The 12,373-nt window shown below is 49.6% G+C and overlaps 1 protein-coding gene across 5 annotated transcripts in view; it reads left to right on the top strand.

Moving 5' to 3' along the window:
* The window catches only part of LOC133359879 (deleted in malignant brain tumors 1 protein-like), a 144,005-nt gene extending 131,937 nt beyond the window's left edge, over positions 1-12,068 (top strand). For all 5 annotated transcript variants that reach the window (XM_061578440.1, XM_061578438.1, XM_061578436.1 and 2 more), the window contains 3 exons: positions 7,453-7,715; positions 8,587-8,705; positions 10,168-12,068. In XM_061578440.1, the coding sequence (XP_061434424.1) occupies positions 7,453-7,715; positions 8,587-8,705; positions 10,168-10,350 (565 nt within the window). In that variant the 3' untranslated portion in view covers positions 10,351-12,068. The remainder of the gene's footprint in view (positions 1-7,452; positions 7,716-8,586; positions 8,706-10,167) is intronic.
* The last annotated feature ends 305 nt before the right edge of the window (positions 12,069-12,373 follow it).

Here is a 12,373-nt window from a genome sequence, read left to right as displayed (position 1 = left end):
GGGCTGCGTGAGGGTAACAGCGGCGAGGCTGCTGGAAGGTTACGAGAACAACGGGAGACCAACAGAGGAGCTGTTGGCGTGACGGAGTAAACAGCAGTATCAGTGTCAGTGCGGAAGGCGTATAGAAGGACAGCCGTGTGGGTTGCGAGGAAGAACCGAATAAAGGACACCAAGCCAGACTTCGTGGTCGAGTCCTTTATTACACATTGGTGTCAGAAGTGAAATGGCATGTCAAAACAGCTCAGGAAGAAGACCGTCCCTGCACCATCTTCGGCAACATCTTCCGACGACGATCTCCCTCCAGCGGTGGCGCTGCCCACGATGGAGGAAGACAGCGGAGCGGGGACGAGCGGGGTTCCAGCCGTGCAGGACGTGGCCGCCTCGGTGGGCCCACCCGCGCGACTGGACGCTGACGACGGATGGCGACAGGTGGCGGCGCAACTGGAAGCGCTGAAGACGGTACTGGCGCAATTGTGCGTTCTCGTCACGCCGGCGACGACTTCGGGGAGGCCCGGCGAGGAACAACGGGCCGGGGCCTTGCCGTCGCCGTCAGCCCTCTCGACCACGCGGCACGAAGACGCCATCTTGGGCGTGGCCGAGGAAGAACGGCGGGAAGCCGCCATCTTGCGCCCTCCGCCACGGGAAGCCGCCATCTTGCACACAATGCGGAGCGACGCCATCTTGTCGCTGCCGCGCGTGTTACCATCGGAGGAGCAAGAACCCGCAGCCGTCACTTGACAACGGTCAAAGAATTCTCAATCGGCGGCGATTGGAGCACATTCGCCTGCCGCTTTCAAGCAGCTGTACGCTCCGCCATGTGGACGGACGCGGAGGCCCTGGAAGTCTTACCAACACTTCTCGACGACGAGTCCGTCCGGTTCTTCCGCTCCATCAAGGCCGACAAGAAGAAGACGCTGCAGGGTGTCTTTGAGGAGATGGCGGATGCGTACGAGCCTCCGGACGACGCTCATCGGAGATTTGTTCAGCGCCAGCAGGCGCCTGATGAATCGCCGGTGGCCTACAGAGGCGCAGTTCTAGAACTGGCGATGGCGGCATACCCCGAGACAGAGCCCGATTTGTTGGAGCCCCTCGTGTTGGGCAAGATGCTCGAATTATCTAGAGACCTTGGGATCCCCATGCCGGTGTGCAGCCATGATAAATTGACGTCCCGTGCTGTGGCTAAGTGCTTGGACGCTCAATTTAATCTCCGACGCTGGAAGCAGGTGTCGGCTTGGACGGGGGGGCCCGTCGTTGAAGGCGGTGCTACGGGGTGGGATCCTACGAAGGCGATCTACGTTCCTGACGACAAGGGATCGCAGGAGTTGACGGCCGCCTCCGCCCAGTGGCCTGCATGGGGGGGGACGGGGCCGAGGTCCGCGCTGCTGGCGCGGGATCGTCGGGACAGGGGGGGTGCTGCGCGTCGGAACGACGTCGAGTGCTTCCGCTGCGGCCGTAAGGGCCACTTCACAAGGGACTGCTGGGCTCGCATCCCGGGGCCGCCCCAGCAGGAGGCCTCGACTACGGACGTCGCACGAAAAGACCCACCAATACAGGCAAGTCGGTGCGCAACAGACACCCGGCAAGGCCTGTCACCTCATGCATCACCATCGCCGCGCGGTCCGTGTGTCGTTAACAACAAGGTGCCTCCAGTTGACCCGGGTCGCTCGCTGACGCAATGGCGCCGATTGGCACGCAGGGTAGTTGCGGCCACTACGGGGTCGTCCACGGTACCGGGTTCCATTCAGGGGGTCAAGGTGCGTATTTTGGTGGACTCCGGTGCGTCCGCGACCATTATTTCGGATGTCATTTTCCATCTTTTGGGCATTCCGCCAGGGAAAGTGCGAGCAGTTTATGATTCATGCATAGCGGCGAATGGGGGAAGTATGGGCATTGTGGGCCAGGTGGACGCCAACATAACCATCGGAGCGGTGTCGGCTTCAGGGACCGTGTTGATCTCTAGGTCCCTCGCGGTGCCCTGTTTGTTGGGGACTGATTTCCTGGCAAAAATGCCCATTCAAATAAGGATTGATCAAAACTACATTGAATTACCGGGGGGGCGTAAAATTTCGTTCCTACCATCGCCATGGGGCCGGTCTGCCCCTATTTGCCAGGTGCAGGCGCTGTCCGAGGTATCTGTTGACATTCCACCTGGTTCGCAGATGCTTATCCCGTTGAGATATCGGAAGCCAGTACCTGGCGTTGAGGGAGCGGCGTGGGTTCTGTTATCGCCGTCCACGGCTATAACGGGCTGCTCGGCGCTGGTTGGGGCACAAACAATTGTCCAGCCAGGCCAGCCCCCGTTCTTACAGGTGCTAAATGGGAGTGCAGAGAATGTCAGTGTCTCGGCCGGAACAGTTGTGGCTCACGCCACGACCGCGTTCACGACCCATGACAACCGGGTCTGCCGGGACATGGTAGGGGGGGTTTCGGGGCCAACGGGGCAGGATGACCATTGGGTTGCCGAGTTATGCGGGGAGAATTCGTCCCTGACCAGAGAGCAGCGGTCCGCGCTTCGCGCGCTGTTGCTAAGTTATTCCGACGTGTTCAGCTCGGATGATTTTGACTTGGGACGCACCTCCCTGCTTTCCCACCACATTGAGATGGGGGATGCCACTCCGATTCGGTTGAACTCGCATCGGTTGAGCCCGACGGAGCGGGATCAGGTTCGCGGGGCAGTGGAGGACATGCTAGCCGCTGATATTATATCCCCGTCTAACAGTCCATGGGGCGCGCCGGTAGTCCTTGTGAAAAAGAAGGATGGGAATCTGCTATTTTGCATCGATTTTCGTAAATTGAATAAGGTGTCCGTCGCAGACGCGTACCCATTTCCGCGTATGGATGATTCCCTCGATGCCTTGTCTGGGGCGAAGTTTTTTTCAACATTGGATCTCTCTTCGGGATTCTGGCAGCTTCCCCTTGACGAGTCTTCGAGGGAAAAGACGGCTTTTCACACGCCGCAGGGACTGTTTCAGTTTAATTGCCTTCCGATGGGCTTGAATGCGGCTCCAGCCACTTTCAGCGGTTGATGGAGATGGTGTTAACGGGTCTGCAGTGGGAGACATGTTTGATTTATTTGGACGATGTCATCGTCTTTAGCCGCACATTTGACGAACATTTGCAGAGATTGGAGACGGTTTTTGCTAGGATGCGCTCCGCAAATTTAAAATTCAAACCGAAAAAGTGTCACCTACTGCAACGATCCGTGCATTATTTGGGACACATAGTCAGTGCGGACGGGGTGGCCACGGACCCGGAGAAGACGGCGTGCGTCCGTAATTGGCCAACCCCGGCCTCGGTTGGGGACGTCTGTCGCTTCTTGGGGTTCGCCTCATACTATCGCAGGTTCTTCCCAAACTTTGCTATGATCACTAGGCCCTTGCACCTCGTTATGGGTAAAGGTCGGAGGTTCAGTTGGGGTCCGCCGGAGGAAGCGGCGTTTCAGGGCCTATGCGATCGGTTGGCAACGGCGCCGACATTGGACTATCCGGATTTCGATAGACCGTTTATTCTGGATACGGACGCTAGTGACACTGGGATTGGGGCCGTTCTGTCACAGTCCAAAGGCGGCGTGGAGCGCGTGGTAGCCTACGGTAGCCGTGTACTGTCCCCGGCAGAAACCCGCTACTGCGTCACTCGCCGCAAATTATTGGCTATTGTCCATTTTCTCCGCCAATATCGGCCGTATCTTTATGGCCGGTCATTTATTGTGCGCACGGACCATGCGGCTCTGCAATACACCCTGAGGGTTGACCAACCATCTGGCCAATTGGCACGATGGTTGGAGACCCTGCAGGAATTTTCATTCGACATACAATATCGGAAGGGGTCGCGTCACGCGAATGCGGATGCACTCTCCAGATTACCGCAGGGGTCCCCTTGCGCTTGCGCGTCGGGTACGAATAGGTGTACGCTGGTTCGGCTACCCCCTCAGCCTGTCGTGTCAGCTGTCGAGATGCCTGGGGCTCCGGTGTGCCCAGGACCGGCCGATGGGGTTCTGAACCTGCCGCGCTCGGTATGGATTCGCGAACAATTGCTTGACGACTCGTTGGGGGCTTTATGGAGTCGGGCTGCGAAGGGAGCGGGGAAATTGCTGTCTGGTGGGACGCCGGGGGCCGCTCTCCGGGATGGGTTGCTCATGTGGAGAGAGGGATTGCATAACCGCTGGCGTCTGGTGGTACCGTCGTCGCTACGGTACGAATTGATTCGGACTCTGCACGGCGACACTTTGTTACATCTCGGGGTGCAGAAGACTTTGTTAACATTACAGCGTGACTACTTCTGGCACGGCATGACGACGGATGTCGTCGGACACATTCGGGCGTGTCCCGAGTGTGCCCAGCGGAAGCCGCCTAAAAACCCTTACGTGCCGCCGGTGCAGTCTATACAAGTGTCTCGAATCAACGAGTTGGTGGCGCTGGATATTTTGGGACCTTTCCCGCCGTCCGCTAGGGGTAATAAATATTTGCTGGTCGGGGTAGAATATCTTTCACGCTGGCCGATGGCTTGGCCCTTACCCGACCAGTCGGCGGCGTCTATCACGGACGCCTTCCTATTTGGATATGTGATGGACAAGGGGGCGCCGGAGAGGCTACTCACGGATCAGGGGCGAAATTTTTCTTCCAAATTGTTGGCGGAAGTGTGCGCTGCTCTGGGAACCAAGAAGGTTCGTACGTCTCCATACCACACGCAGACAGATGGCATGGTGGAACGCCTTAATCGGACGCTGTCGGCCATGCTATGTCACACGGTTGGCGAGAAACAAGCTGATTGGGACTTGCATATACCTGGGGTACTCTCCGCGTATCGGATGACGCCTCATGCGTCCACTGGGTATTCTCCATTTTTTCTCATGTACGGCCGCGAGAATGTGCCGCCGGTGGAAGTACAACTGAGTACGGGGCGAAGGGTCCTGTTAAACCTCTCCCCGAATATATTCAGGACACGGTTCGACGCGTCGCCGAGGCACGGGAGGGGGCCCGGTTGGCTACTGCCAAGGCTCAGGTGCGAAACGAGCGTTGCACCCGACGCTCGACTGGTACATGCCCCTGGCGAGTGGGGGACATGGCATGGCTGCACTGCCCACAGGTGCGGCCGGGGACCTCCCCTAAGCTTCACAAACCATGGCAGGGGCCGGTTAAGCTTATTGAAGTCCCTAACCCGCAATCCGCACGGGTTCGGTTCGGATTGCGGCGCTGGTATGTTCATACGTCTAGGCTGAAGCCCTCTGTTGCCCCGCGGACGGATGCGTCATCCCCTGATGTTGCCTTGCCGGTGTCTGTTGCGCCCGACGCACCTCTGCCCTTGCCTGTTGACTCTGCAAGCGCGCCTGTCGTGCCTTCTACAGACAAACCAGCCGTGACGCAGGCGGATGTGGCGAATCCTGCTCTGGGTGGGCCTACCACGGCGACGGGGCCACTTGGCCCCGCTGCCCTTCCAACCCCACCACAGACACGGTTGCCGGAGACCCCGGACTTGGGTCTCCCTGGGAGACGGGAACTTGGCGTTGACGGGCATCCAACAGCGGCGGGCGGTTCTACTCCCGTCGATCTTAAGACCCCGTCGCGTTCTCGGTCCGTGGGGGTACCGCCGCCCGTTCGGGATGGGCCGGCGACCCGCACGCGTTCCAAATCCCTTTCCTTTCGTTGATTGTTATTGTTCTTGTTATCGTTTATACTCTTCGTTGTCCAGTGATGCCAGATGGTTCCAATATTGCTCGCATTATTTTTTTTGTAATTGTTGCAGCCGGGGACGGCTGGGTTTTCATTAGGGGGGGGGGGTCGTGTAATGCAAGCAAGGATTGAGGGGGGGTGGAGTCTGGGTCACGTGGGGAGTGGGTAGAGTTAGGGTCACGTGGGGGAGAGGATTTAGGGAGAGAACCGGAGGGGGAAAGGGGAGTTGAGACGGAGTGAAATACGAGGAGGCCACGCTGGGCAAGACAGAGAGTGTGGCGCGGTTGCCACGCGGTGGGAGACGTCGACACCGACGGCCATCGGTGTCAGACGAAGAGAGCTAATGGGGAAGTGAGAGGCTAGCTGTGAAAGGGGCAGCAGTGACGCTAGATAGCGAGGCAGTGGTGTGGCTGCAAGGATCGCCTGACGGGGCAGCAGTGAGACTGCATATTGGAACAGCAGGGAGCCCGCACAACGGAGCAGCCAAGGGCTGTGGAGAGGTCGTCGAGCGGGACGCGGGCCTGAGCGAGACGCCGTGGTACGGAGATTCTACGAACCCAATAAAGGACAACGGAGATCGACATCTGAGAGAGAGTCCTTTATTACAAATGTAAATAGTGATACTAGACAATACTGGTGTGGCTCGTACAGCCAAGGATTTGAACGAGGTTCCCCATAACACAATGAATATATTTACAACTAACATGACTATAATAAATTAGAATGTAATTTAAAGAAGTGTTAACTGCTATGTATTTTGCTCTTTTTACATGTGGTATATAGAGGAAAGGTGAGGATTTAATAGAGGAATGGAAGGAGGTTAAGGAGGGGGGCTGCTTAATGTACAGGGGCAGTGTTGGGTCTATGGGCAGTGTTGGGTCTACAGGCAGTGTTTGGTCTATAGGCAGTGTTCGGTCTATAGGCAGTGTTCAGTCTATGGTGATTGTTGGGTCTACGGCAAGTGTTGGTTCTATGGGCAGTGCTGCTTAATGTATAGGGCAACTTCATTCCAGTGGAGGGGTGCAAAGAAGGAGAAAGATTGGAAATGAGATTGGGCACAGGGAGGAGGGACAGGAATTGAGAAAAAACTGTGAAAGAGCAGGAGAGGGGACATGATGGGAGACGCAAGATAAGGTGGGAGATTGATGTGTTAACATGCGTTTAAAAGTCGTAAAGAAATCATAAATTGGCTATGAAAAATCCAAGTGTTAACATCATGCTTTTTGATGTGTGATGTAATTCTTGATAATGTACAATGTAGAATAAGAGTTTGCGATTGTGCCAATTAAATGATATTATTACGGAAGCCACGTTCTTCATGAGCTTTATCTGAGGTGAAATCTGGCAATCAACCTCCCTCCATGCTGAAAGAACTGCATTTACGTGAAGTCAAAAAAAGAATTCAAATAGATGTATACTTTTGGTTGGTCGTATGAATGCATCGGCAGATTGCCTGTGGTGGGGTAGAGTGTATAGTGGAGGTCATATTGCCAACAGTGGCGTAAGCGATTAATAGCAGAGCTTCACCTTTGCATTTATTTTACTTGACTTGTCCTAATAATTTACAGGCAAATATACATTATTTCTAATAACATTTCTTTAAAATAGTAATATTTTAGTATTGATATGAGCTTATGCCTCCAAGTTGAATCACTGTAGACGAGTTAGATGCAACATCAGAACGTGTAGTCTATGTGCCTCATATACCACGAGATGAATATACAGTATTTGAATACAAATTTTAAGTTAATTTAATCTTTATTCATGTGCGTGTGATTTTCAGCCGACCAACTTATGAGTGGAGAGTGAATTGGTGGCAAATAATTAGCACCTCATGGTGGGGATCGAATTGGGGCTGGGCTGGAAATATTCCAGTGACCAATATATTTTTACACCCAAAGTACAATGCCTCCCTCCCTGACTACGACGTAGCTGTGGTGGAGTTGAGTCAAACCATACAGCCATCGGAGCATCTAAAGCCAGCATGTTTGCCATATTTTTCTGAACCCGTACCTTATCCTGGAAAATACTGCTACCTTTACGGAAGTAAGTGTTATTTGCACATTTACAGCATGACAGCAAGTCCTCGTTTAACGTGGTAGTAGATACATTCCTAAAAAGCGCCGCATTTCCCAAAAAATGTGCTAAGTGAAAACATTTGCCTATGAATAATCTAACGATAAAGTTCGGCGAGATGCACCACACATCACAGTGAAATGGCAGGACAAATAACTGTATCATTGCACGTATCGTATCACTATCGCTCAGCCTCGCAGCTCAAGAAAATAGTTTGTCATCAACCACTCACAAACCGCGTTTTATAATGGTGCACATTCCGCATTGTATGGAAATGTGTTGCTTAATGGGAAAACTACATTTAGAGATAAAATGTGTACGAACACGATGAGTTAATCTTGACTTAAAGCTTTCGTGACTGCAGGAGTTCATATTCTTTGGGTATTTCGGTAAAGTTACGTCGAACTATTTTTTTTACAAAAAACTACGACGTTTCAATCTCAACACAAGCAATCGGTGTCATCGGAACGTCGTAGTTTTTTGTAACAAAAAATTGTTTTTGTTTGTCGTGACTTTACCGAAAGACCCAAAGAACACGACGAGTTAATCGAGGACTTGCCATATGTTGAGTCTGCACATTCTCTCTCTCTCCCTGTGTTGGTCGCATGGATTTTTATCCGGATGACCCCTCCACATTTCGAATCAAAATGCCTTTACATTATTTAGCTGCTACTATAAATTCCTACGTGCTGATATAAGCCACTTCAATGAGCTATCATCACGTGTAGCCAGGTCACCTCTGAAAAAAGGAAATAGCACTATGGACTTCACCTGGTGAACACAGTAACATTGTGTTTTTTGTTACTTAGTCATGATGTATATTTGTGTACTGGTTGTTTAGCCTCAGCTAGACAAACTGCACCCTTCAGCATCATCGACACGAATGAGTGCAAATCTTTCCAGTACAACAACAGCGGCATCACGAGTCGGATGATCTGCACGGAGTCCGCAACATGCGTGGTAAGTGATAGGATGAAACATTATGGCGATGTATACCAATATTTTCATTTTGTGCAAAGATGCAATATTTAATTCTCACACGTGGCCTCTGCTCCTTCAACTCCACTGGCTTCCCTTTGTAACGACTCTGACGATGATGTAATAAGAGCCACTTTATTGGGACACAGCCACAATACGGGACCCGAGGCTTGGTTTTTTTCCTTCAGATTGTAAATTCCTTTGAACGTTCCCACTCCTCGAGCCGCCTATCTGGAACCGTCTGTCACTGTTTTTCCCTTAGCCAATCCCTGATCTTCCTCTATAATGGCTCCTCTCTGTTTTATGCCTAATCCCGTTCAAATCGTATTCCTCCAATCCCTTTAAAAGCAGGGGCGGTTTCTTCATTAGGGCGATTGGGCGACGCACCACCAATGTCATTCAACCACAGAGTCACGCTAGCCGTCACTGTGCCTCTGGATATAGTCCAATCAGCGTCATGCTACGTTCTGTGGAGTACCGCCTCTTTTTGGGCGATTTCCCTCCAGCTGAGAATCGCCCCGAGTGGCCCCATAGACTTACATTCAAAGATGGTTTTTTTCGAACGGGGGCGCTGCAATGCATTCTCTATGGCTTCCGGGAGGGCTCGCCCTAACGTGCTTACGTCATCATACGTGCTTACGTCATCATACGTAAGCACGTTTCATCCAACAATATAATTTGTTGCCACCTAGTGGAATCTTTAATAAAATAAACTTGAGTGGTTTGTTTTAATAGTGAGTATAGAAACAAACAAGATGTATTGTAAGAGTCACTTTATTTTTCATTAATATTAAAGAAGTGAAGTTGCCTTTACATGCTTAAGCTGTTAATGTATCCATTGCATGGGTGGACCTTATCCTTATCAATCATCCAGACATTTGCCCCCCCGTGAGAGATTTTGCAGGAGCCGCCACTGTTTAAAAGTCTGCCTCCTGACCAATCACCATGGAAGCCTCTTTCTACCAATTGGAAACCTTGTTTATTTTTCAACCGTATTTATGCTGCATGTTGGCTTGGGGTGAGTGGTTGCTAATTTCGGTCATTCCACCTTTACTTTTTCCGCTGTCTTTTCAAACACCTGACGCTAGTGTAGCTGGTCCACCCTGTCCCTCTACTATCGTTACTCCTTGCGAGGGGGGACAGGTAGGCTAAATAGATTACAATAATAAACAATACAGTTTGGAGACAATGAGTAGGTCATCTGCATTGTGTTTTGTACTCCGGAGAAGTGGGCAACTCTACAACAGCTGAGCACCAGGGGTTTATGAATTGGACAAACTTTATTTCAAAGTCTTCTTCAGAAAGAAGATTAGATTCCATAGATATAATTTTTGTTTCAACACATTTTGTCTGAATGGCCAAATATTGTACTAATTTGAAGCATGGCTGCATGTGTTTTGGAGTAAAACAAAAGTTTAATTAATTATGTCCTCTTGTATTTCAGGATAGAGCATCCCAAATCTTGATGTGTCAAGGGGTGGATGGCCTGTGGTACGTGACGGGCATTGGTAATCGTCTGGCACGCTGTGAGACCAATGACGTAGATCTGCGCGTCTTCGCAAGGGTGTGGAAATTCTTAGGCTTCATTAAACTAACCTCGGGCCTAGAATCCCACCGAACAAATTAGCAGTGTGCAGTATGGAAGAAAACAAAAGACAAAATTAACATCAAATTAGCATCATATTTTTTTATGGGACCCTTTTTTTCCCTATCAAATTTGTGCAAAAAAGAATATGCTTTACCCTTTCTGGCAATAATTCAGGAGGTGTTAAGTTATTGTGGTTAACTATGCAAACATGTTGATACCGGCAAAAAGGGTTCCATAGATATAACTGCTCAACCCGAGCTATTCATATTTCTACAGACTGGTTAAATTTTTTATTAATACGGTATCATGCGTACAAAAAAAAACATAGTTTGATTCTTTCATTTTTGAAAAATGTTATCCTTTAATTAAAATTACATTTTAATCGAATAAATATAATAGCTCAACTAAATATAATACATTATATGGTATGGAATTTATAAAAAGATGCCAGATTTGTTTAAGGGGAACTGGGTATTTTTGAGATATTGTGATATAAATGTGATTTTAGTGTTACATTGTCAGTGATCATAAAAAATGTGAGAGTGGACAGGTGCAATCGGATAAATCCCATTATGCTACATTACCATCTTTAACAACTTTCATGAAAATTGAGATGTTGCCCTTAGTTTATAATTTCCCTCCCGGGTAAACATTGCAACTTCGTGAGCGGCATAGCCAGGGCCGGATTATGACATTGCTGGGGCCCTAAGATATGTCAGGCGTAGGGTTTGTAAATCGAGGAATGCCTGCTTAATTTTGTTATATCGGAATGAAAATAACGTTTTAGAGTATTTTTCTAAATAAGCTACAGCTTAAAACCCTAAGCTGTAGCTTATTTAGCTTTAACCGAAATCCGACACTGGGCATAGCATCTCCTCTCCGGAGAGAGCACACGTGTGCTTTTGGCATCTCACCCAGGTGTCTGCTGGTCTCAGGGAACTGCGGAGAGAACGTGCCATCCTCATTCCATACAGCCGAGGCTTGGGATTGGCCGATACAGTCAGCCAATCGGTGGTAGTTGTAGAGCAGATACTAAACACGCCTCCTCAATTAACATAAACACAAACAAAAAACACCTATTTTATTTACCAGGCAAATCCCACTGCTCTTTTTCAGAAGCGACTTGGCCACAAATGATAGCTCAGCAAAGTAGCTTATCATGTGGAAATGTTTAGTAGCAGCCAGATACTCTAAACACATGTCACTGATTGTGAAGTAAAAAACCGAAGGACCCAGATAAAAATCCATGCGATCACAGGAAGAACATGTAAACTCCAAATATACAGGCGTTATGGTTGGGACTAAACCCAATACATCCTGCATACCAGGCGAGGGAGATGATGTAAGGAGGGGCTAACATATCCTGGTTAAAGCTTTGAAGAATTCGGGGACATCCTCGCCCATTGACTCAACACTGCCCCTGTACGTGAGCAGTCCTCCTCCTTAACCTCCTTTCAGTTCCTCTATTGAAGCCTCACCTCTTCTTCGCATGAATGGTCATACATATATGTTAGACTAAATTGCAAGTTCTGCATTACAGTTTGAACTTAGATCCCTATTTTACATCACAATTAAGGAACCCTTATGTTTGACGAAACGGTTGTATAAATCCATGTATTCTGAAGCTGACAATGTGAACTTTTATATTATATATTACGTGATTGCAATATTAGATTGTATTATGGGCATATGCAGATGTTGAGAATTACAACGCTGTCATTTAATTCTTTTGGGAATAAAGGATGTTTAAAAAATTAGCAATCTGTTCTGTTCCTGTTTTCTATTTATGTTTTAAATATAATACCCTATATATGTCCAAATCTAAACATAGCAATCAATTGACTTTGTTTGCTAGGTGGCCAGGTGATAGCGGTGCTGCAATGGATTCTTGAATACATCTGTGCACAACTATGAGCGTTGCTGCCTCGTATATGAGAGGCATTGTGGTCTGTCACTGTTGAGGGTAGCTGTTTTTTATCAATAAGGGAGAGAGAGGAGTTCCGCTCCATTTTCTCCCCCATGCAATTCCCTTAATATAGGGCACCAATGCGGACTTTTAAAT

The sequence above is a fragment of the Lethenteron reissneri genome, chromosome 66 (assembly GCF_015708825.2).
Source record: "Lethenteron reissneri isolate LAM-NWPU_2019-01 chromosome 66, ASM1570882v1, whole genome shotgun sequence".
NCBI lineage: Eukaryota > Metazoa > Chordata > Hyperoartia > Petromyzontiformes > Petromyzontidae > Lethenteron > Lethenteron reissneri.
Note: the sequence above shows the minus strand (reverse complement) of the source record. Positions and strands in the feature narration are given on the sequence as shown.